The 23,833-nt window shown below is 68.3% G+C and overlaps 1 protein-coding gene across 5 annotated transcripts in view; it reads left to right on the top strand.

The window, feature by feature from the left end:
* SH3BP2 (SH3 domain binding protein 2) overlaps positions 1–23,833 on the top strand; it is a 35,752-nt gene that overhangs the window by 5,826 nt on the left and 6,093 nt on the right. For 2 of the 5 annotated variants that reach the window (XM_084861685.1, XM_084861684.1), the window contains exons 2-11: positions 5,245–5,434; positions 15,324–15,463; positions 16,383–16,485; positions 17,781–17,898; positions 18,573–18,643; positions 19,430–19,518; positions 19,722–19,784; positions 20,434–21,055; positions 22,909–23,035; positions 23,216–23,271. In XM_084861685.1, coding sequence (XP_084717811.1) covers positions 15,328–15,463; positions 16,383–16,485; positions 17,781–17,898; positions 18,573–18,643; positions 19,430–19,518; positions 19,722–19,784; positions 20,434–21,055; positions 22,909–23,035; positions 23,216–23,271 — 1,385 coding nt within the window. In that variant the 5' untranslated portion in view covers positions 5,245–5,434; positions 15,324–15,327. Of the gene's footprint in view, positions 1–5,244; positions 5,435–6,146; positions 6,471–12,003; positions 12,201–15,323; positions 15,464–16,382; positions 16,486–17,780; positions 17,899–18,572; positions 18,644–19,429; positions 19,519–19,721; positions 19,785–20,433; positions 21,056–22,908; positions 23,036–23,215; positions 23,272–23,833 lie in introns of those variants that run through there. The other 3 variants (XM_084861683.1, XM_084861682.1, XM_084861686.1) reach the window with 3 other exon arrangements.

The raw sequence follows: 23,833 nt of genomic DNA, 5'->3' as shown, positions 1-23,833 counted from the left end.
ACCCTAAGGGCCCGACCTGCCCTCCCAGGGCACCAGCGGGTGTTGGGTGACCTGGGCTTGGGGTGCCCTAGCTGGGCCGAAGCTGGCAGGAGGTTGTCAGTAGGACCGGGTGAGGTCAGGGAAGGGCGCCCGCCAGGAGGGGCCTGGGCTGCGGCTGAGCCGGCGGCTCCGAGCGAGGAGGGGGGATGGGGTGGGGGTGCAGGGTCCCCTGAACCCTGGCCTTGGAAGGGGACAGTGTGCAGGGCAGATGGAAACCCCCTCTCGCGCCTGTGGAGTGCTGGGCTCAGAGCCCAGGGAGGGGCAGGGCGGCTGGGGGCTGGCCCCTTCCCACCAGCCCGGGCCCAGGGCCAAGCCTTCTCCTCACAGGCTGCGAACAACGGGGCAGTGTGAGCCCGGACTGTGGTCAGCCAGGCCCGCAGGGCGTGCACAGGGAGTGTGCACAGGGGGGTGTGTACAGGGGGGCGTGCACAGGGGGGTTCTCACAGGGGGGTGTGCACAGGGGGGTTCTCACAGGGGGGCATGCACAGGGGGGTTCTCACAGGGGGTGTGCATAGGGGGGTCCTCACAGGGGGGTGTGCACAGGGGGGTTCTCACAGGGGGGTGTGCACAGGGGGGTGTGCACAGGGGGGTGTACACAGGGGGGTGTGCACAGGGGGGTCCTCACAGGGGGGTTCTCACAGCGGGGCGTGCACAGGGGGGTGTGCACAGGGGGGTTCTCACAGGGGGGTTCTCACGGGGGGGTTCTCACAGCGGGGCGTGCACAGGAGCCAGTGGCCATTAGTCATCCTGTCCAGCCCAAGCCCAAGCCCAGGAGCAGGCTGTTCTCAGTTCCCCAGCTACGCGCTGGCCAGCTGCCTCCTCCTTCCCTCTTGGCCCCTCTGCCTCTTCCTGTGCCTCTCAGCTCCCTGCCCCCTCGGCCTGTCTCTGTCCCTTGCCTCTGGGAGACGGAGACCCCGGAGACCCTGCCCGGCACCCGGGAGCTGCTCAGGAGGGGGTGGCGAGGAGGTAGCCGATGAGGACAAGGCCCGGCCCTCAGTGTGACCTCCTAAGGCCAGCCTAAAGCTTACTCGGGAGCGAGCAGCTGCCCAAAGCAAAAGACGCTCAGAGGGGGAGCATCGGCCAACAGCGGCAAAGGAAAAGAAGTTTGAAAACAGCTTAAAAACTCACATTAGTGATGGAAGGGGAAAAGGAGTTAAAACGGAAGAAAGACCGAATCCTAAAAGGCTGAAGTCAGTGGGAGAAGGAGGTGCCCCTGCGTGTGGCCGGCCCAGCCTGACCCTGACCGGTCCAGCCCGGGCAGAGCGGGCATCACCAAACCCCTGCCCGGACAGGGGCCTGGGCCCGGGTCAGACCGCCGGCAGGAGGAGCCAGGCTGGCCAGGCCTCGCCACACCGGGCCTGGTGCCCTGTCCTGACCCGGAGCCGGGCCCGGGATGCAGTGCCAGAGTGTGTGGGCTGAGGGAGGCCCTGTGGTTTGAGGGAGGCACCGAGGCATGACGGGACGAGAGCGGTGAGTAATGGAGCAGAGGGCGGGGCAGCCGAGGCCACGGCAGCGACAGGGGTCAAGGCCGGTGACCCCGCTGGTCTGCCCTGGGATGCCCTGGGCTGGCACCGCGGACGGCAGGTGCCCACGCAGCGTGTGACGAGGCTGACCTCGGCCTCCACCCTGGGCTCCAGCGAGACGCAGGGGGCTGGATCGCTCTGGCTGCCTCCTCTACCCGCTCCCCGCCCCCCTCAGCTGTGTTCCCTGTCTCCTCGCCCTGCCGCTGGGATCGGGGCTAAGCAGGGTGCCCTTCACCCCAGACACCCTGGGCCCCAGCACTAGGCCACGTGCCCCTGGGCAGTCCTGTGAGCCGCCCCCTCGTCCTGTGTGGGAGGCGAGGGAGAGAAGCCCTGGGGGGAGTGACTCGCACCCTGTCCCCAGTGGGAAGAGGAGAGGCCGGGACTGGAGGCCGGTCCCGAACGGTGCTCGGTGCTCAGTGCTCGGTGCTCGGTGCTCGGTGCTCGGTGCTCGGTGCTCGGTGCTCAGTGCTCAGCCTGTGTGGGAGCCTCCACACACAGCGGCCTGGATTGGGCCTGCCCCTGTCCCCGTGTCTGAAGGCCGGTGCCTCCTCGCACCCTGACCCCAGGCCCTTTGCATGAGCTGCTGCGGACCCGTCGCTTTCCGTGTGCTCTTCCTGCTCGGCCGCGCTCGTGGGAGGTTGCCCCGGCTGCTGGCCGTGTGTCACCGGGCCTGGGCGTCGCGGCGTCACGAGGGTGTGAGTCAGAGTGCTGCCTCCCCAGCAGACGGGAGCCCTGGCTGGAGGGCGGCCAGGGGATCCTGAGGGGGAGGGTGTGGGCTCACAGGCGGGAGGTGGTGCCCCATGGGGACTCGGGATCAGGGCGATGCGGGGTGCAGGCCCCAGGGTACCAGCCAGCCCCGGCCCAGCGGCGGGTACCGCATGCTGCCCTCCGGCCTCGGTTTTCTGTTGCCCAGCGGGGTTTGGCCACGGCTCTGTAGGAGCCCCATGTCTGGCGCCGTGGTTCTCCTTCGCTCTGTCCGCCCAGCCCAGTGCTGTTCCCAGCAGCCCCTGGGACAGCCTGCCTCCGGGGGAGCCCCCGAGCCCCCCAGGGCATGGCCGCTGTGAGCGTGACCAGTGAGCGGGGCCGGAAGGGCAGGAGGGGCTGTGCCACCGGGTCCTGCCCCCTCTGAGCTGTGCCTAAACACGCCAGCTCTGAGCCAGGAGGCAGCCCGGCATGCAGCATGGCCTCTGCCCAGCAACCCTCCGGCTGTCCCTGGGCTGGTGGGCGACCCCCCGGGTGGGAGCCCCTGAGAGTAGGCCCTGGGGCCCTTCTGCCCCTCCTCCTGCCCCTCAGGGCCAGGCCTGGCAGGAAATGGGCGAGGTGGCTCGGGCCCGGGGTCACATGGGCAGTGCTGGCCGGGTGGCCGTGGCTGCCTCCGCTCAGCCTCAACTTCCTCCTCGGAGAGCAGCGTTCAGCGTGGGAGCGGGGACTGCGCGGCCGGAGCTGACACATCGGCCGGCTCCCCTTCCCGCCCTGCCATCGGCCAGCCGCCATCCCGAACTGGCTGCAGGCGGAGTGCCGGCCTCACAGGCCTGCCGTGGCCTCAGCACGGGCACTGTCCCCGGGAGGGCTGGTTGGCCGCAGCCTCTGCCCCTGAGTGGGCGCATCCCGCCCCTGGCGACCGGGAGGCAGGCGGAGCCAGGTGGGCCGGGCGCGGTGGGTGTGGAGCCCCGCGTGGGGGAACGGGGTGGGGGGCGGGACTGGGGAGGGCCCTCTCCCCCGTGCCTGGTCTGGCTCGGGGTCAGCTTGACGCGGACCTCAGAGAAGACGGTCTGTCCTTCCGGGCGTCCGACAGGTGCTCGCCAGGTTTCCCCGCCACGTGCCCTTGGCCGGTGGGGTCAGCAGCAGGGGCAGCCCTGCCTGCCCGGGGCGGGCGGGGCTGCAGGCTCAGGCAGGGAGCGTGGTCCGGCTCCGCGCGGGGTCTCGGTGTAGGTCTGAGCGAGGACACCGAGGCGGGGCCCGGTGCCTGGTGAGGCCCCTCAGGGTGCAGAGCCGGCGCCTGCCGCGCAGCCAGAGCGCCGCTGAGATGCAGGCGTGGGGTGTTCAGGTCAGCTGAGTGGTTTGGTGAACTGGACCCATGGAGAGGAGGGGCGTCCATGCTGCGGGGGGTGCCCCGGGCATACCGGGCGCTGCAGGGTGGACACGGGTGCAGCTGGCGCGGGGGAGGGCAGGTAGCCCACAGACAGACGGACAAGCGTGGGGGTCCTGAGGGCAGCCTCCCTGGGAGCGGGAGCAGGAGGGCCCTGCCCATGGGCGGCCATGCAGGTGGCCGGCTCCAGCCGGAGCAGCGAGGTCTGAGCGGGGCCATGGAGCAGGGAGGGCGGCTCCTGGGATTGAGGGAGCCGCTGTGGCCGAGGCCCGGCTCCTACCCCCCAGGCGGCCTTCCCCACGTGGTAACAGCTCAGAACGGGCCGGGTGGCAGGAGCGCTGCGGTCCAGACGGCTCTGAGAAGGCTCTTCCTCCCCAGCCGGCCTCTGAGGACAGAACCCGGGCCCGGGGCCCCGGGGGGACCCTGCCCAACAGCCCGCCACCTGGTCTTCTCGCTCCACTTGGGGGCGTTGCAGGCGGAGGCACCGGGCCGAGGGGAGGCCCAGGCTGTGGGGCCGGAGCAGCGGGCTGGGTGGGCGCAGGTTGGGCTCGGGGCCCAGAGGAGAAGCCCACCCTCCCGCTCAGCCTCCGTCCCCGGCGGCCCAGGCCGCTCAGGCGGTGGCCCCCGTGCCCGCCTCCTCCTGCGCCTCCTGGAGGCCCTGGGCCTGGGCCCAGGAGAGGCCGGGCCACCTCCATCCCGCCCAGAGCCACCGCTGCCTCTCGGCGCCGGCTCCCGTGGGCCGTCCGGGCGCAGCCGCCCTGCCAGTCCGCCCCGGGGAGGTCAGGGGCGGCGAGCCCAGGCCTTCCTGCTTTGCTGACTTCAGAGAGGAAGGGAGAGAGGCCGGCGATCGCGCCCCCGGCACGCCCCTCCTGGGCCGAGCCCACACGGGCATTGGACTGTGACCTGGTTCACAGCCGCCACCTCAACCACCAGCCACAGGGCCGGCGCCACGGTTCCTCGCCCCGCGCTGGGCGAGGGCAGGCCTGCGGGCGTGGCCAGGCGGCGGCGGGGCCACGGGTGTGGACGTGACACCGCCCGCTGCCCACCGGGGCCTGCCTCCGCCGCGGGGGCTGGGGTCCCCCGTGACCACGCTGGGGAGCAGGGCTGTGCCTTCGAGTGGGAGACTTCGGGTGAGGTGAGATTCTAGATGGTCTGTCAGAAAGGAGGTGGGAGCGTCTGTCGGGAGGATTAGGGTTCCAGGTGGAGACACTGCGGTCTTTGAGACAGGGCCCAGGGTGGGGGACGGGACCCGGAACCCACACTGGGCGGAGCCACGGAAGATGCGTGAGCGAGGGGTGGGCGCGGGGCTGCACGGCCTCGCCATGCCCGGATGGTGCAGGGAGCCAGGCCGGGCAGACGCTGGGCAGGCGGGCGGCCGGGTGAGACCGGCGGGAGGAGGCACTGATTCGCCGGGAAAAGGATGGGGGTCCCGGGCAGCGTGTCCCATGCCGCTGCTCCCACAGCCACGGCCCTGTCCAGGAGGCCGGAGGTCAGGGTCAGGCGGAGGCAGGGCCGCTCCCGGGCCTGTTGCTCGTTGCTCCGTCGCGGTCTGTCTGCACCGACGTCTCCTCACGCACCTTCTGCTTCTCACAGGGACCCTGTCCCCGGCTTCGGGCCATCGGCCGGTCCAGGACCAGGTCCCGAGTCAATGCCACATGCAAACCTGCCCGGCGCTGGCCTGGCTCCGGAGCGGCGGGACCCTGAGCCCCGAGTGACGCTCCCCCTTCTGTTCCGGCTGACCCTTGGCCCCGGCCGGGCCTGCTGGCTGCACCCACCCCCCCTGGTAAGTGTCCTGCGTGTGGAGTGGCAGGGGGTCCCTGACACTGAGGCTCCGGCCGTGGGGTAAGGGAGGGTGAGTGGGAGACCAGAGCCGGGCCTGACTCCCGGCTCCAGGTGAGATAAAGCCAGGCAGCGCCCTCCGTGGCGGGCGGGCGGGCAGGCGGCGTGAGTGCCCAGCGGTGATGCTGCCTCGGGCTGGGAGGGCACGTGGAGAACCAGGCCCGAGAGTGGGGGTCCGGGAGGTCACACAGCCCAGGCCTCCTGACTCAGCCTATCGGGGGGAACCAGGGCTGGGCCCTCGGAGACCCGGTTCCTCTGCTCCGGCCGTGGCCACGCGGTCCCAGCCTCCGCGGTGTGGGCCGGCTCCCCCGGGCTGCGTGTGGCTGGGGAGTGGGAGCTCCGGGAGGGTAGGGCCTGGCCGGGACTGGAACCGGGTCCTTTGGTGTCGAAGGGGAGAGCGGTGACCACTGTGGGCCTCGGCGGGCAGAGCTGGGCACGGTGCTCAGGCTGGCAGAGGAGCGTGTTGGGGGGTTGCCAGCTGGGGGTGGGGGGGAGGCCCTGGGTCTGGCAGGGTTTCTCAGGGCAGGGAGCTGGGCCTGGCTCCTGGGACGCCAGGGCTCTGGTGGTGCTGGGAGAAGCCACGGCGGCGCAGGAGGCCGCGGGGGCTGGCAGCTTCCCCCGGGACAGGCGGCCCGGCCTAGCGGCTGCGGTCTGCCAGGGGCCGGAAGCGGCCCACTCCGGCCGCGGGCGAGCAGTGCAGGGCCAGCGCGCCCCGGCTCAGCGGGTGGAAGGCAGGAAGTGCGGGCGGACCGGCTGCCCAGGGACCGGCAACAGGAAGTCCCCGGAGGGAGCGGCCTGGAGCCACAGGCCCGAGGCAGCCGCCGTCACAGGGCCCCGCAGCGCGGGCAGCAGGCCTCGCCGGGGAGATGCCGGCCTCGGCCCGGGGCCCCTGAGCCCATGTCCGCCCGGGGCCCCAGGACTCCTGCCCCCATCCCGTCGCCCGGCAGGAGGAGAGCCATGTGCTGGGTCAGTGCCCTCAGGTCAGTGGGGCCTGGGCCTGGGCCTGGGGAGGGGGTGCCCCAGAGCCGGCAGAGCTGCCTGGGGATGGGGTGCCCCAGAGCCGGCAGAGCTGCCTGGGGAGGGGGTGCCCCAGAGCCGGCAGAGCTGCCTGGGGAGGGGGTGCCCCAGAGCCGGCAGAGCTGCCTGGGGAGGCCGCGGGGCCAGGGCCCTCGGGCCGGAGGTGAGCAGAGGAGGGGGCGCTGGGCCCGGCTCTGGGCACGCAGCTGGCAGCTGGCAGGGAGGCCGGGCAGCATGCCTGGTGGGGCTGAGCCTGCCCACAGCACACCCTGCGGGTGGCCTGGCCTTTGGGACCTGTGTGTGCACACACTGGGTGTGAGTGAGTGTGTGAGAGCATTGTGAGTGTGAAGATGTGAGAGTGTGAGTGTGTTATGGTGTGTGTGTGTTGTGAGCGTGATGGTGTGAGAATGAGCATGTGAGTGTGTGAGAACATTGAGTGTGATGGTGTGAGTGTGTGTGTGATGGTGTGTGTGTGAGTGTGTGTGTGTGTGAGTGTGTGAGTATGATGGTGTGTGTGTGTGAGTGTGATGGTGTATGTGAGTGTATGTGTGTGTGTGAGTGTGTGAGTGTGTGAGTGTGTATGTGTGAGTATGATGGTGTGTGTGTGAGTGTGTGTGTGTGTGTGTGTGTGTGAGTATGATGGTGTGTGTGTGTGAGTGTGATGGTGTATGTGAGTGTGTGATGGTGTGTGTGAGTGTGTGTGAGTGTGTGAGTGTGTGAGTGTGTGTGTGTGAGTATGATGGTGTGTGTGTGAGTGTGTGTGTGTGTGTGTGTGTGAGTATGATGGTGTGTGTGTGTGAGTGTGATGGTGTATGTGAGTGTGTGATGGTGTGTGTGAGTGTGTGTGTGTGTGAGTGTGTGAGTGTGAGTGTGTGTGTATGTGATGGTGTGTGTGATGAGCCATGGGCCGAGGGCTCGGACGCTGTGTGTGGCCCCTGGCTGCCAGCCGGGCGCTGTGCTCGGGGCCTGGCACAGAGCCGAGGAGCCGGCCGGGGCCCGCGGGTGGGGGCTTTCCTTGTGAGTGTGTGAACGTGTGTTGGGACGTGTGGCTGCTCACAGCCGTCATCGAAGATGTTGGTTTTGCTTCTTTTATGGAAAAGGATTCCGGGAAGAGGAAGGGGAAGGGGAAACCGAAAGGCAAGCCCTGACGAGCGGGGTGAGGCGTCAGGGCAGCTCCGGCCCGGTGCCCTGTGCCTGTGCCCTGTGCCAGGCTGGGGGTGTGGCTGCTCCCGGTAGGGTGAGCGCCCCACCCCCCCTTACTGGCTGTGTCTTCTCTGACCCTTGGTCTTCATCAGTGACGTGGGTGACACCGGTTCATACCTGTGGGGATGCTGGGATGGTGCCCTGAGCTGTCCATGGCGAGGGCCCCGGGCCTCTCCCGGCCTCAGTGTCCCAGTCTGTGAAATGGGAGCCGTCAGGCTGACCTTGGTGCTGCGCGTTGCAGGGCTGGGTGGTGAGGTTTTGGCAAGGCCCACCTCCTGCCCAGGGCACAGAGCCGCGTACGGAGGCTCCTGCCAGCCCGGAGGCTGTGGGTGTGGCCATGTGAGCCAGTGAGCCAGCGGGCACGAGCAAGGGGTGTGTAAGAATGCATGTGAGTGTGTGCATGCACGTTAATGAGGGCACCTGTGTAGTGTGAGTGTGTGTGGACCAGTACTGAGCCTGTGAGTGAGTGTTACATGTGCATGTGTATGTGTGAGTGGCTGTTACATGTGCATGTATGTGTGAGTGGGTGTTAAGTGTACATGTATACGCGTGAGTGTATGTTAAGTGTGCATGCATGTGTGAGTGGCTGTTACATGTGCATGTATGTGTGAGTGGGTGTTAAGTGTACATGTATATGTGTGAGTGTATGTTAAGTGTGCATGTATGTGTGAGTGTGTGTTATGTGTGCGTGTTATATATGCATGTGTATGTGTGAGTGTGTTATGTGTGCGTGTGTGAGAGTGTTATGTGTGCGTGTGTATGTGTGCGTGGGTGTTACATGTGCAGGTATACGTGTGAGTGTGTGTTAAGTGTGCACATGCATGTGTGAGTGTGTGTTAAGTGTGCATGTATACGTGTGGGTGGGTGTTATATATGCATGTGTAGGTGTGAGTGTGTTGTGTGTGCGTGTGTGAGAGTGTGTGTTATGTGTGCGTGTGTATGTGTGAGTGGGTGTTACATGTGCATGTATATGTGTGAGAGTGTTATGTGAGCATGTACATGTGTGAGTGGGTGTTACTGAGCATGGGAGTGTGCCCGGGTGTGAGTGTGACTGTGTAAGTGCACACGAGCAGTGAGGAAGTGTGCGTGGTGTGAGTGTGTGAATGTGTGTTGGGACGTGTGGTGCCCACACGCTGGCCAGCCCGTCACCACTGACAGGAGCGCCCTGACTGGTCACACGAGGCGCCAGTCCCTCACGGTGCCCACGGCGTGTCTCAGGTCCCACGGGAGCCCAGCCCACCCCGGACCCCACTTCGCTCTCATGCATGGCTCACACCGTGCACACCCACGCACGCACACACATGCACGCACACACAGGACCTCCTATGGACGCACTGCCCGTGGCACGCGCCTTGTGGACCGCAGCGCCCAGCTCCAGGCGGCCGGGCTGCAGCGAGCACCCCGTCCTGGGCGCAGCCCCCACAGCCTGACTTCCTGGAACACGCTGGGGCTGCGGCTGTGCTGGAGAGCTCACGGCCTGCTGTCTCCGCCCCTCCCCCACATCCCCCGCCTCCGGTCCCCGGGGCCAGGAGCAGAGCCCGAGCATGCCCGGCGCCCAGGTGCCTCTCCCCGGGCACCCCACCTGCATGTCTCCAGCCCTTGTCCCGGCGGCTGCGGGGACAGAGCGCCCTGCACCACAGCTGGGCCGCGGCCAGCTCACAGGGTGGCCGGGCCGGAGGGCCAGCCGGCGCCCTGGTGCGGGCCCAGGGTGTCCTCCCCAGGCCTCCTTGTGGAGGGAGCCAAGGCTCAGCGGAGCGCAGCCTGGAGGGACTGGAACCCACGTCTCCAGCAGTGCCCCCCACAGCTCCCAGCGTGGCTCAGCAGGCACCTAGCAGCCTGGCCAGGGGCACCACTGGGTGTCTCCCCCAGAGAAGGGGACAGGTTTCCTGTGGGTCCCCGGGGCGAATGGGGTGTAACCGTCAGGTCACTGGGCTGGGGCGGCATGGGCAATGAGGGAGACAGCCAGGCAGGCGAGGCTGCCCGGACGATGGGTGACCCTGGGCTCCAATGGGGTACCTGAGCCGGGCTGAGAGTCCACCCAAAGCTGAGTGGTCACTGTGGCCACCACGGCCTGCCATCACCCTCACTCTCAGCCACCGCTCCCCCTCACTCTACCTGGTGGGCTCCGGCCTCCCGGTCAGCTGTCAGCACCAGGGAGGGGCGGGGGCCAGGTGAGAATGGAGGACTCCCCCAACTCCCTCAGGCGGGGAGCAGGATGTGGGCGCCGTGTGTCCTCACAGCCCTGCCCGTCCCCTGACAGGCCCGGAGGGTGCGGCCAGCGGCGGGGCTCTGTGCGGGCTCCCCTGCCTTTCCCCCGCCCTGCGGGGGGCACGCCGCCTCCTGGGTCCCGGGCGCCCGTGTGCTGGGCCTGAGCTGGTGAGATGGGGTGGGCAGTGAGGACCGTGGCGGTCGGTGCTGGGAGGGACGCAGGGCCCCGCGGAGGTCAGGGCGGACTGCCGAGGAGAGAGCGGGACCTCAGCTCGTTTCGGGTGGGTCAGTGCCCCGGTCTGGAAATAAGACGACTTTGGTGTGTGGATCCTGTAGCCAGCCCCAGCGGAGCCAATGGCGTTTGGTGGGTTCCTTGGCGTTTCCCACGCGCACATCTCGTCTGTGTTTAGCGTCTTCCTCTCCGGCTGGAGGTGTGGCCAGCTAGATCCGTGGTTCTCCACCTTCCTAATGCCACGGCCCCCCCACCTTTTTTTTTTTTTTTTTTAAATATATCTTATTGATTTTTTACAGAGAGGAAGAGAGAGTTAGAAACGTCGCTGAAAGAGAATCATCGATCAGCTGCCTCCTGCACACCCCCTACTGGGGATGTGCCCGCAACCAATGTACATGCCCGTGACCAGAATCGAACCTGGGACCTTTCAGTCCGCAGACTGACGCTCTATCCACTGAGCCAAACCGGTTTCGGCTGCCTTGGCCCTTTAATCCAGCTCCTCGTGTTGTGGTGACCCCTGACCGTAAAATTATTTCCGTTGCTACTTCATAACTGTAATTTTGCTACTGTTATGAATCATAATGCAAATACCTGTTTTCCGATGGTCTTAGGCAACCCACAGGTTGAGAACCGCTGCTGTAGAGCCTGAGACCATCGGAAAACACAGATATTTGCATTACGATTCATAACAGTTATGAAGTAGCAACGGAAATAACTTTATGGTCGGGGGTCACCACACATGAGGAGCTGTATTAAAGGGTCGAGGCATTACAGAGGTTGAGAACCACTGGGCTAGAGCCCCCAGGACCAGGTTAGCGGGCAGCGAGGGGGCCATCCTGGCCTTGTCCTGCCTCAGGGGGAGCTCCCGCTGTGCCCTGTTCCCGTGTGGGGTGAGCCAGGGCCTCCCAGCTGCAGGAAGAGGACGGGCCCTCCTGTCCGGGGTGTGAAGTGGCCTTCTTATCCAGAAAGGGTTGTCCGTGTTTGTCACAGGCCGTTCTCCCTGAGACCATCATGTGGCTTCTGTCCTCTATCCGATTGATCCGATGTGTCGCCCTCCGTCCTGCCTCGGGGCCGGGCCCTGGCGGGCAGGGCCGCTGCTGGGCTGTGAGACGTCTGTCTGTCCGTCCACAGGCAGGAGCCTCGTCTGGGGTGTCCCCGCGGTGATTTCGTGTTGGCGTCGGTAATGCCGGTCCCTCTCCTGTGTGTGCCAGTCTGAGCGGTGAAGGGGGGAGAGGGGAGGAAGGAGGTGGGACCCGGAGGGCAGGTGGGCTTGAGGAGGCCCTGGGGGTTCAGACTGGGCAGACATGCCGAAACTGGTTTGGCTCTGGATAGAGCATCGGCCTGCGGACTGAGGGGTCCCAGGGTCGATTTCAATCAAGGGCGTGTACGTTGGTTGCGGGCACATCCCCAGTCAGGGGTGTGCAGGAGGCAGCTGGTCGATGTTTCTCTCTCATCGACGTTTCTAGCTCTCTATCCCTCTCCCTTCCTCTCTGTGAAAAATCAATAAAATATATTAAAATTTTTTAAAAAGAAAAAAAAAACAGACTGGGCAGACAGGGATGGTGGGTGTGCCTGGGGGGAGGGGGAAGAGGGGCGTTGTGGGGGGCGGAGCCCTCACCTACCCGCGGGGAAGGGGCGGAGCGGGAGGGAAGGGGCGGGGGGGGGGAAAGGGGCGGTGCGGGGGGCGGAGAGGGGGGGAAGGGGCGGTGCGGGAGGGAAGGTGCGGGGGAAGGGGCGGTGCGGGGGGCGGAGAGGGGGGAAGGGGCGGTGCGGGGGGAAGGGGCGGTGCGAGGGGCGGTGCGGGGAGCGGAGAGGGGGGGAAGGGGCGGTGCGGGAGGGAAGGGGCGGTGCGGGTCTCACCTGCCCGCGGGAGGAGCGGCGGCGGGCGCAGCGGCATGGCGGGCGCGGGGCTCCGGCCGCGGGGCTGGGGTCCGCGGGAGCCGAGCGCCTGGGGCGCGGCGGCGGGGAGGCCGGGCCGGGGGCCGTGCCGGTGCGCGCGGGGCCGGGGGTGCGCCCCCCGGAAGCCGGCCGTGCCCGCCGCGTGGCCGCCGTGAGTACCGGGCGGGGCTCCGCGGAACAAAGGCGGCGGCGCGGGCTCTCCACCCGCGGGCCGGTCCCGGGGCGCCTCGCTCTGGGCCCGCCCGCCGTGGGCCGGGCTGCGGGGCGGGCTCCGGGCCGGGGCCGGGGCCGGGGCCGGGGCGCCCGCGGGCGGAGGGCTTTGTCCGGCCGGGCTGGGGAGGGCGGCGGGCTGAGCTCACCCCGGGGGGCGGGGGGCGGGGGGGGGTCTGGGTCTGGGGGTGAGCAGGAGGCCCCTGTGAGGAGGGCCCCGGCCGGAAGGGAGCAGCAGCCTGGCAGGTTTGGGGGCAGCTGGGCCCTGGAGGAGGTGCAGGCGGACGGGGACCGGGAACATGGGGCCTGGGCCTGCCCGGCCAGGGCCCCTGGGAGCTGTCACATCGCGGGGGGCCGTGCAGAAGGGTCAGCTTAGACACCAAACTGGAATCAACTCAGCCTGATGCCAGGCTGGCCAGGCCGCATGGTCTCCCCGACTTACCCGCCTGAGGGCGGGACGCCCCCATCCCTGTGCTCCTTGGAGCCGGAGACGGTTCTTGTCTCGAGGGAAATACTTCAATCCTGAGACAAAGCGTGGCTCCAGCCGGTGTTGCTCAGTGGATAGCGTGTGGGCCCTCAGACGGAAGGGTCCCAGTTTCGAGTCTGGTTAAGGGCACGCACCTCGGTTGCAGGCTTGATGCCCTGCCCTGGTCAGGGGGCGCAGGTGGGGGTGGGGGGGGGGCATGCGGAAGATGATGTTTCTCTGTGTTTCTGCACCTCCCTTCCACGCTCTAAAACAGCGGTCGCCAACCTTCCGGTCCTCAGGGACCACCAGGTGGGGACCACTGCCCTGAAAGGTCAACAGGGAAAAAGACGGTGTAGAAAAGCAAGCAAGAGTTTGACTGATGCCCCAGCCCAGTGGTTCGCAAACTGCGGCTCAAGAGCCGCATGCGACTCTTTGGCCCCTTGAGTGTTCTAACACCGCTCCTTCAAAATAGACTCCCCAGGCCGAAAACGGACTTCTGCGCATGGGCCACGAAGTCTCAGTCTCACTATATGTGCTCCCACATGTGGTTTTTTGTGGAAGAGCCAGACTCAGGCCAAAGAGCCGCATGTGGCTCGAGAGCAGCAGTTTGCTGTCCACTGCCCTAGCCGGGACAGTGGATAGAGCATCGGCCTGTGGACTGAAGGGTCCCAGGTTCAATTCCGGTCACGGGCACATGCCCAGGTTACAGGCTCCCTCCCAAGTGTGGGGCGTGCAAGAGACAGCCCATCAATGATTCTCTCATCATGGATGTCTCTGTCTCTCCCTCTTCCTTCCTCTCTGAAACCAATAAGAAAATACATCCATATATAAGAAAATTACTGACTGCGGTAAAAACGTGCTCAGGACAGTGGGACGAGGAAGGGCATAGAAGCAGCAGCAGCAGCAGCGGCAGGCCGGCTGCCTGGCTCCCTGGGAAGTGAGAGAGAGGGGGCCTTGGAGGCAGGGGTGGGGTGAGCTGAGGGCTGCTACTGCCGTTGTGCTCCCGGTTGCAGGTCCTGAGGGGACCCTGGGAGAAGGGGACGGGCCTTGCCCTGAGCTGTTCCTCCTGCTGGGGGGTCAGGGAGGTCTAACCACTCACCCGCCCTCCAGGTGTGCTTTCTGGTCCTGGTCTCCCATTGGTCTGCTCCAGGGCGGGAGGCTGGCCCGGAGGCAGCCTTGGCGTCACTGGCTGGTTTTGCTGCTTTCCTGGGTTTGTAGCTGACCCACAGCTGAGGCCTGGGTGTTCTCCTGAGGGCGGGGAGGTCCGGGGTCAGCAGTGTAAGCTCGGGCGGAAAGGCTGCCCTGGGGCGAGGGCCTTGTTTTCCCAGTCTTGCCCCCTGCTCGGCATCAGGGCTTTTGCCCTGGTGCGGGTCTGTGCCTGGCCCATCCTCCCTGCCTGCTCCTGTCTGTTTATCGCCCCTGGGACCAGGCACGGGGTGGTCCTGGTGGGGGTGAGGGTGTGCTGTGTGCCAAGCTGCCTCTGCGCTGTCCTGCCATTTTACAGCCCCAGTGACGGAGGCTTAGGGGTCCCCGGGAAGGCCGAGCCAGGACAGGGGCCTGGGTTGTCTGACCCAGGAGCTGGGGCTGGTGGCTGCCTGCGTTTCTGCTTCCTGGTCAGGGCCTTAAGGAAAGGATGGACAGTCCCTGGCTGGGCGGCTCAGTGGTTAGAGTGGGTGAGCTCCCTGGGCAGGGCACATACAGGAACCACACAGTGAATGAATGCCTGAGCAAGTAGAACAGCAAATCGACATTTCTCTCTCTCCCCCTAACCCCTTCTCTTTAAAATCAATAATAAAAAAATAATAAGAAAAAAAAAGAAAGGGGTGGACAGAAGCCGGCTAAGGGCAGGTAGGAGTCAAGGGTGGGGTTTCTGGGGCCACGTCCCTCCCTGCTGAAGGTCGGAGCTGGTGTAGCGGGTGCCCAGGGCCTGCCCCAGCCCCGCACCTCCGTAACTCCCTCCTTCAGGCTGTGACTCACCACCTCCTCCTGGGAGCCCTCCAGACGGAATTTCCTGTCCAGGGCAGGGCCCCATGATAGACTCACCTGGCACTGGTACTTGGTGGTTATGGCCTGAGGCTTGACTTTCCTGGGCTGGTGATTTCCTGAATTCCTCCCCCGCAGTCCCAGCCTCCAGGGGCCTTGAGCTCAGTAGGTGAGAGCTGAGTGAACTAGTAACAGGAAAGAACACCCGCAGCCCTGGCCGGTGTGGCTCAGCGGATAGAGCGTCGGCCGGCCTCTGGGGGGTGGTCCCAGGTTTGATTCCGGTCAAGGGCATGTCCCTTGGTTGTGGGCACATCCCCAGTAGGAGGTGTGCAGGAGGCAGCTGATGGATGTTTCTCTCTGTCCCTCTCCCTTCCTCTCTGTAAAAAATCAATGAAATATATTTAAAATGAAAGAAAGGACACACAGCTCTCAGGGTCCTGGGGCACCCGGTAGGTGGCCAAGCGGCGGGTGCCCTGCTCCGGGGTGCCCCCTGGAAGCCGGGCCTTCAGAAGGCAGCCTTCCCACCCCCTGCCCGGAGCCCCCCTGCCGCCTCAGGACCTCGGGGCTGTCCCTGCAGCCCCCGCCCCGGCTGAGACATCTCTGTTCTCATTGCAGCTTCATGGCGGCCGAGGAGATGCACTGGCCCGTCCCCATGAAGGCCATCGGGGCCCAGAACCTGCTGACCATGCCCGGGGGCGTGGCCAAGGCCGGCTACCTGCACAAGAAGGGCGGCACGCAGCTGCAGCTGCTCAAATGTGAGCCCGTGGGGGGCGCCGATGGGGGGCGCGGGGGCAGAGCTGAGCCTCCGGCTCCTTCCGTGGGGGCCCTCCCGGGTCCCCCCCCTCCCCGGTGGCCGCCAGCCTGGGGGCCGGAGGTGGCCTCCGCTCTTGGGTCCGGGAGGGGCTTAGGTGGTGTGGAGCTGGGCACTTGGTGGTGCCGCCCAGCCTGGCAGGCTGGGCCCCATGCCAAGCCCAGACCTCGAGCTGTGTGAGTGCGGGGCTGGGCCCTGGGACCGCAGCTGGGAGAGGGGAGCCCGGGCCCAGGAGGTGCCACTGGCCAAGGCCCTGAGGGCCCCAGAGCATCCGGCCGGCCCGTCCCTCCGGGTGCTGCCTGGTCGTGGTGCCCCAGGCTGGGCACCAGCTGGTCTGCCGTCTCTGGACAGGGTGCCTCCAAGGACGCGCAGTCACTGCCCTTCCTGGGCCGGTGGGGCCGGCCGGGGTGAGGCAGTGGAGAGCAGGGGTCTCAGCGGGACTGCTCAGCCTGGGACTGCTCAGCCTGGGGTCGGAGCCACACTCTGGGCTCCTGTGCCTCCTCTCTTTGCCCCTCCCTCGCTGTGTGTGCCAGCCTGGGGTGGAGGCAACCTCCCCGCAGCCTGCAGCTCCCAACGAGGCGGCTGGGCCCCCCAGGCCTCTGGCCTGCTCTGGCCTTCCTGGAGCCAGCCTCGCAGCCCTCGTCCACGCAGCCATGCCCGGACCCCCCTGCCCGGGGCTGGCCGCGTCCGCCTCTGACCCCATGCTGGACTCCTGGGGAGGGGGCGGTGCCAGCCCAGCTCCTTGCCCTTTCATTCCGTGGGGTCAGAGCCTGGTCCAATCGCCTGTGACCCCTGGGAGGTTCCCCAGAGTGGGGTCTGCCCAGTGGCCCCAGCTCACCCGCCCCTCACGCCGCTGCTCGCAGGGCCCCTGCGCTTTGTCATCATCCACAAGCGATGCATCTACTACTTCAAGAGCAGCACCTCCGCCTCCCCGCAGGGCGCCTTCTCGCTGAGCGGCTACAACCGGTGAGTGCCCGTCAGCTCTGCACAGGCTGCCCCCCCAGCCGAGTATGTGCGCGTGCTGCCCCTCTCCCGCCCTGCCCCTGCTCCCCTGCCTCTGCTCCCCCTGCCTCTGCTCCCCCTGCCTCTGCTCCCCCTGCCTCTGCTCCTCCTGCCCCTGCTCCCCCCGCCCCTGCTCCCCCTGCCTCTGCTCCCCCCGCCCCTGCTTCCCTCGCCCCAGCTCCTCCTGCCCCTGCTCCCCCCCGCCCCTGCTCCCCCTGCCCCTGCTCCCCCAGCCCCTGCTCCCCCAGCCCCACAACAGAATTCTGGCTGGACCTGCCCCTTGTTCCTGCCAGACTCTCCCCAGATGGCTCAGGCCTCCCTTTCCCTTGGCACCAAGCCCAGCCTTGCCCACCTCCTCTCAGCCTCCAGGGCCCCGCCCTCCTGGCAGTCTGGCCTCAGGCTTGTAAGGCTGGGATGCGGCTGGGCTTCCTGCTGCCTCGGGGTTGGGACAGCGGGCTCTCCAGAGCCCCCTTCAGCTACTGCCCAGTAACCCCTGCCTCCCTCCTCACAGCCCCTCACACCACAGCCTCCGTTCCCTCCAGAGACAGCCTGGCCCTGCAGGCCCTGACCCAGGCCACCTGGCTCCAGGGGCCTCCAGGCTGCGGCCAGCTCCCTGCTGCACATGTGCTGTGAGCTGGGGCCGTCTGGCGAGGGGCAGGAGCCCGCCCTAAGGGGTTCCCCATGGACAGGCCACTGGGCCAGAGCCCTCTGGGTGGGACGAGGCATGCTACAGTGTGCAGCCCATTAGTGTCCTCTGGATCCACCCATGGCTTCAGGGCCTGCATGGCAGGCTGAAGTGGGCACCAGGGCCCTGCACTGTGGCATCAGTCTGTGCCAGTCTGAGGACCCTCCCTGGACGCCATGGCGATGGGAGCAGGGTCAGCGGAGGAGGGGCCTGCGCCCCCGGGAGCGGGGGCCACGGTTTCAGTGGTGGGACGAGCCCTCGGGCAGGGACTCCCCTCGCTCCACCTGCCCCAGCCTCGGTGGGAGCCTTGCTCAGTGCCCAGCTCAGTGGCAGGTGGCCGGAGCACAGCGCAGAGGGGGCTCCGGGCCCTGGGGCTGCTCTGGAGTCACGGGACACACACACACACACACACACACACACACACGCGCTCTCTTCTCCAAACTCCTTTCCTCTGCCTGGAGCCGCTGGCCTTCGCCCCACCATGCAGATCTGTCCCCCGGAGCCTGTGGGGGTGCAGGCCCGGGGCGGGAGTCCCGTGGGCGTGGGCAGGTGGTGACACCGGCTGTGCCCTCAGGGTGATGCGGGCGGCTGAGGAGACCACGTCCAACAACGTCTTCCCCTTCAAGATCGTGCACATCAGCAAGAAGCACCGCACCTGGTTCTTCTCGGCGTCCTCGGAGGATGAGCGCAAGGTGCCGGCCTGCGGGGGCTGGCCACGGGCGGGGGGCTGGCCATGGGCGGGGGGGGCTGGCCATGGGCGGGGGGGGGCTGGCCATGGGCGGGGGGGGGCTGGCCATGGGCGGGGGGGGGCTGGCCATGGGCGGGGGGGCTGGCCATGGGCGGGGGGGGGCTGGCCATGGGCGGGGGGGGGCTGGCCATGGGCGGGGGGGGGCTGGCCACGGGCGGGGGGCTGGCCACGGGCGGGGCTGGCCACAGGCGGGGGGGCTGGCCACGGGCGGGGGGGCTGGCCACGGGAGGGGGGGCTGGCCACGGGAGGGGCGTGGCTGGCCACGGGCGGGGGGGCTGGCCATGGGCGGGGGGGGCTGGCCACGGGCGGGGCTGGCCACGGGCGGGGGGGCTGGCCACGGGCGGGGGGGCTGGCCACGGGCGGGGGGGCTGGCCACGGGAGGGGCGTGGCTGGCCACGGGCGGGGGGGCTGGCCACAGGAGGGGCGGGGCTGGCCACAGGCCGAGGCCCCCCGCAGTGCCCGTCCTCACACCCGGGGACCCACACCCCGTGCCCAGAACTGCCTCGGGGAGCCCTGCATGGGCTGAGGGCCTCCCCGGCCTGGGCGGGCACAGCAGGCACGGCGGGAGGAGGGCCATGGCCTGGGCAGCACATGCCCACTGGGCTCTGCCGCCCACAGAGCTGGATGGCCTTGCTGCGCAGGGAGATCGGCCACCTCCACGAGAAGAAGGACGCGCCGCTGGACGCCAGGTGGGCCTGGGCTCCCCCCGCGCCCCTCCCCGCACCCACGCCCGTGATCCCGAGCACGCGTGTGAGTGTGCGTGTGTGCGTGCGTGCGTGTGTGTGCGTGTGTGCGTGTGCTCCATGGTGGTAGTTCCTACGTGGGGGTCACGTGCTCTCAGCTGCCCATTGGGGGGCCCAGCATTTGCAGCAGCTCAGAGCTGTGGGCACTGCCCCTCCTTGTCCGCCTGGCTGGCTCAGGAGTGAGTCCCCGGGACACCGGCTCCGTCCATCTGGGTCTCGGGGACCTCACTGGGGTGTCCCAGCAGCAGGAGCTCTGGGGGAGCAGACCCATTCCATCCTTTCAGCTGAGGCCACTGAGGCCAGAGGAGACCCGGCACCCCCCAGCCACCTTGTAGGTCCCTACTGCCCTGTGCTCCTGGCCCTCACTCCCAGCCAGTGCCCTGCGGCAGGCCCGGTGCCCTGTGTGCGGCAGGCCCGGTGCCCTGTGTGCGGCAGGCCCGGTGCCCTGCGGTAGGTGCCCTGCGGTAGGCTCGGCCTAGCAATGACAGCTCCCAGGGTAGAGCCGTGGGGGAGGGCCATGGCTTCGTCTCCATGTTGTCCTTGTGCCCTCGATGGAGGGTGTCCGTGTGCCTGTCCGCCCTCGTCTGTGTTCACCTGCGTTCAGGTCTGTGTCCTGTGCTTTTCTGTGCACGTGCCTGTGTTGGTGTGTGTGTGTCCCCGTGTTCGCAGCGTGTCCGTGTGAGTGCGGGGGACGCTGCCTCTGCTCACGCTGCCCCTCCTCCGCCTCCTCAGCGACTCCAGCTCGGACTCGGACAGCTTCTACGGGGCCATCGAGCGGCCTGTGGACATCAGCCTCTCTCCCTACCCCACGGACAACGAGGGTGAGGATCTCGGCGTGCTCCCCGTCCCGCTCGCACCCGGACTGGCCGAGCCAGGACCTCCGCTGGGCTGCTGCTCGCTCTGTCCCGGAGGCTCCCAGCCCGCCCAGCCTCCCTGAGGGCAGTGCCCCGAGGCTCGCCCTCCGCCCCGGGCTCAGCCAGGCCGGCCGCCCTGCGCTGACACCCCCTCCCCCCTCTGCCCGCAGACTATGACGACGAGGACGACTCGTACCTGGAGCCTGACTCCCCCGAGCCCGGGAGGCCCGAGGGTAGGTGGCCAGCTGGTGCGCTGGGTGCGCTGGGTGCGCTGGGCAGAGGGCAGGGGCTGCCAGCTCCACCCTGGGCCTCGGTCTGTCCACTTGGCCGGTGTGTCCGAGAGGGCAGAGCAGGAGAGGCGCTGCTCTGGCTGCCGCTGCCCGCCGCTCAGGGGAGAGCCGGCTGGGGCAGGAGCCAGGCTGGTCCACGCTCATGGCTGGCAGCGCCCCATGGAGCTCAAGGCCAGACAGGCCCTCCCAGGCCCCTCCCACATCGCCTGGGCCACAGCGATGGCAGCGACGGCTGCTGACACTGTTGACACCTCCAGCCTGCTGTGCCCCAGTTCGCCAGTGTCACCTCTGCCTCAGGGCACCTTACAAGACCCTCGTCTCCCTCTGAGCCCCCCCACCCCATCCCCCGTCCCAGTGGGAATCCGGCCTCAGCGAGGCCAGCTCCTCGGGGTCCTCCTGGCCTCCTCCCCCTTCGCCGCTGGCCCCCCCTGGCTCCTGGTGTGGCGTCAGGGTCTCAGGGAGTCTCTCAGGCTGCCGCCCGCAGGAGGGCTGGGCGGGCAGGGGCGTGGGCTGGGTCAGACCCCAGAGGAAGGGGGTGCGGTCCCGCCTCACCAGTGAGACTTGCTCACCCACCGGTCTCTTCGCTCCGCAGACGCCCTGATGCACCCGCCAGCCTACCCGCCGCCGCCCGTGCCCACGCCCAGGAAGCCCGCCTTGTCCGACGTGGCCCGCGCCCACTCCTTCACCTCCCGGGGCCCCGGCCCCCTGCTGCCGCCCCCGCCCCCGAAGCGCGGCCTCCCCGAGGCGGGCCCGGCTCCTGAGGACTTCAAGCGGGACCTGCTGGGTCCCAGGTGGCCGGAGCCTGGCCCCAGGGTGCTGCCCCCCTCCCGAAGGATGAGTGACCCTCCGATGGGCAGCCTGCCCAGCTTGCCCACCAGCCGCAGACCCCCGTGCTTCCCGGAGAGCCCCGGCCCGGAGCCCCGGGTCCCCAGCCCCGGAGCGGCCACCGCCAGGAACTGCGATAAACTCAGGAACTTGCAGCTGTGCCCCCGCGGGCCGCCCACGCCCGAGCCCCCGCCCGTGCCAGCCAACAAGCCCAAGTTCCTGATGACAGTGGAGGAGGCCCCCCTGAGGGAGATGGCCAAGCCCGGACTCTTCGCGCCCCCCGTGGCGCCCCGGCCTCCTGCCCTGAAGCTGCCCGTGCCCGTGCCCGAGCCCCCGGCGCGGGTCCCGGTCCTGCCCCAGGCGGAGAAGCCGCCCCTGCCTCACCTCCAGTGAGTGCTGCCCGCTCTCCCCGCACCAGCTCCTCCCCGCGCTGGGCCGGTCAGCCCTGCCCACACCAGCTCCTCCCCGCGCTGGGCCGGTCAGCCCTGCCCCGCACCAGCCTCCTCCCCGCGCTGGGCCGGTCAGCCCTGCCCCGCACCAGCCTCCTCCCCGCGCTGGGCCGGTCAGCCCTGCCCCGCACCAGCTCCTCCCCGCGCTGGGCCGGTCAGCCCTGCCCGCACCAGCCTCCTCCCCGCGCTGGGCCGGTCAGCCCTGCCCCGCACCAGCCTCCTCCCCGCGCTGGGGCGGTCAGCCCTGCCCGCACCAGCCTCCTCCCCGCGCTGGGCCGGTCAGCCCTGCCCCGCACCAGCTCCTCCCCGCGCTGGGCCGGTCAGCCCTGCCCCGCACCAGCCTCCTCCCCGCGCTGGGGCGGTCAGCCCTGCCCGCACCAGCCTCCTCCCCGCGCTGGGGCGGTCAGCCCTGCCCGCACCAGCCTCCTCCCCGCGCTGGGCCGGTCAGCCCTGCCCCGCACCAGCCTCCTCCCCGCGCTGGGGCGGTCAGCCCTGGCCGCGTAGGAGGGCTCTGCCTCGGCCCGGGGGCCTCTGCACCTGGCCCGGGTCCGAGGATGTCCCACCTTGCCCTGGAGGCACGTCAGCCCAGGCGTGGTGGGCCTGGGGCTCATGGCTGCCTCGTCACAGTGGGCGAGGGGGGCTGTGGGGACAGGCGCTCTGAGCCCCTGCTGTGCCGGCCAGGGCCTTGGGGTCGGGAGGGGCTGGCAGGGTGGCGGCCTGCCCGGGAGAGGCCTGGGGGACAGAGCTGGGAGCCTTTGGGACCCGCTGGGCCCTGGGTGTGCCCTGGCTCTGGAGCCACTGGGCTGCCTCGGCATCATCCCCACCCCCATTGGGATCCTGCTGGAATGTGGAGCGTGGCTGTGACTCACCCAGGCCTGCTTTATTGCTGGGCAGTGCCAGGCGCCCCGTGCCCCCACTTCCAGTGTCCATAGCCTGTGGTCAGATGCCCGGGACCCGCAGCAGAGAAGGTCCTGGGAGCCCCAGGCTGCGCCTCGGGAGGGTGCGCTAAACCGGGCCCCAGCACCCTCGGCCATGCCACCCTTCCCCCCAGACTCTCTCTTTTATCTTCTGAGGCAGTGTTTATTTGTTTTTATTCTTTTTTTTTTTTTTTAAGTGATTTAGGAGAGAGAGGAAGGGAGAAAGAGATTGAGAGAGAGAAACATCGATCAGTTGCCTCCTGTGTGACTGGGAATCGAACCTGAGACCTCTTGGTGTGTGGGATGGAGTTGCAACCAATGAGCCACCCGGCCAGGCCCCAGGACTCTGTCAGCCCGCTCCTGCGGGAGGTGCCCAGGAGGACGCCTCACCGGCTCACACCTGTCTCACGAGGGGCCCCAGTGGTGTCGGCTGACCTTTTGCTGAGCCTGGACCTGGGCCTGGGGACCAGGGTCGGCTCCGGGCCTGGCCTCACCCACAGTCCAGCAGCCCGTCCTGCGTGGCCGCCTTTATCCTCCCTGAGCCGCCAGGCCCACGTGGCTCGGCCCCTCCGCCCGCACCCACCCCGGCTCCGGGAGGGCTGTGACCGGCCCAGGCCGCAGGGCGGGTCAGGGCGGGGCTGGGGCTGAGAGCACCTGGCAACGGCGCCGTGACCCCCGCTGGGCTTCCTGCCCCGTGACTCGCGCTGCCTCAGAGCCGCCCCGTGGCCTCCCGCAGGCCCCGTGGCCGTGGGCCTTCGCCGCAGGCTGTGGCGGCAGCCAGGCCCTGCGGGTGCCGGGCCGAGCGGGCGGTCACTCGGTGCACGGGCTGGGGTGGCGGGGAGCTGTGTGACGGACGTGACCTTGCTCCCCTCCCAGGCGGTCGCCCCCGGATGGGCAGAGTTTCAGGAGCTTCTCCTTCGAAAAGCCCCGCCTACCCTCCCAGGCTGACACCTCGCAGGACGACGCCACCGGCGGGAAGGACTCGGACGAGGACTATGAGAAGGCAAGGCGCTGCGGGCCGGTCCCCGCAGGGGCCATCAGCCAGGAGCCCCAGGGCTGGAGCTGAGGGGCCAGGACGGGCACAGGGCCTAGGCCCGCACAGGCTGCCTGCCGCTTAGGGTGGGGGCGGTTTGCTGGCCACGAGCTCACAGATCATGCAGCTGACCACGCTGACCCCCCGCAGGTGCCGCTGCCCAGCTCGGTCTTCATCAACACCACCGAGTCCTACGAGGTGGAGAGGTGAGTGGGGGATACCACTTGTTTTCAGACACGGGGTTCCCCGCTGTCGGTCCCCTCGTCACCGTGGTGCTGGGTCATTGCTGGCACAAGTGCTCGGCCGGGTGTAGCCAGAGACCGGGCGAAACAGCAGATGCCGTTAGCTCAGTTCTGCCTCACCCTGGGCTGGCCCGCTCAGCACCCACTGCTTCCCCCCTCCCCCCAGCACTGGCTTAGGGCAGGAAGGAGGGTTGGAGTCCTGGATTCTGATGGGGTTGGGGTTCATGGCACCCACTGCCCCCTGCGCTCCCTGCTCCCTCACCCCCTGCTCCCTCACCCCCTGCTCCCTGCACCCCCTGCCCTCTGCCCCCCCTGCTCCCTGCACCCACCGCTCCCTGCACCCCCTGCTCCCTCACCCCTGCCCCCTGCGCCCCCTGCCCTCTGCCCCCCCTGCTCCCTACACACACTGCCCCCTGCGCCCACTGCTCATGGTGCCTGAGCTGCGGGAGAGCGAGAGGACAAAGCCTCCTGGGCCTGGGGTGGAGGGCCCCCGGGAGCCGTTGGAGAGGGGTCACCTGCTGACTTC

This window comes from Pipistrellus hanaki, assembly GCF_964339955.1.
Source record: "Pipistrellus hanaki genome assembly, chromosome: 1".
NCBI lineage: Eukaryota > Metazoa > Chordata > Mammalia > Chiroptera > Vespertilionidae > Pipistrellus > Pipistrellus hanaki.
The sequence above is the reverse complement of the archived record's forward strand: the minus strand, read 5'-3'. Positions and strand labels throughout refer to the sequence as shown.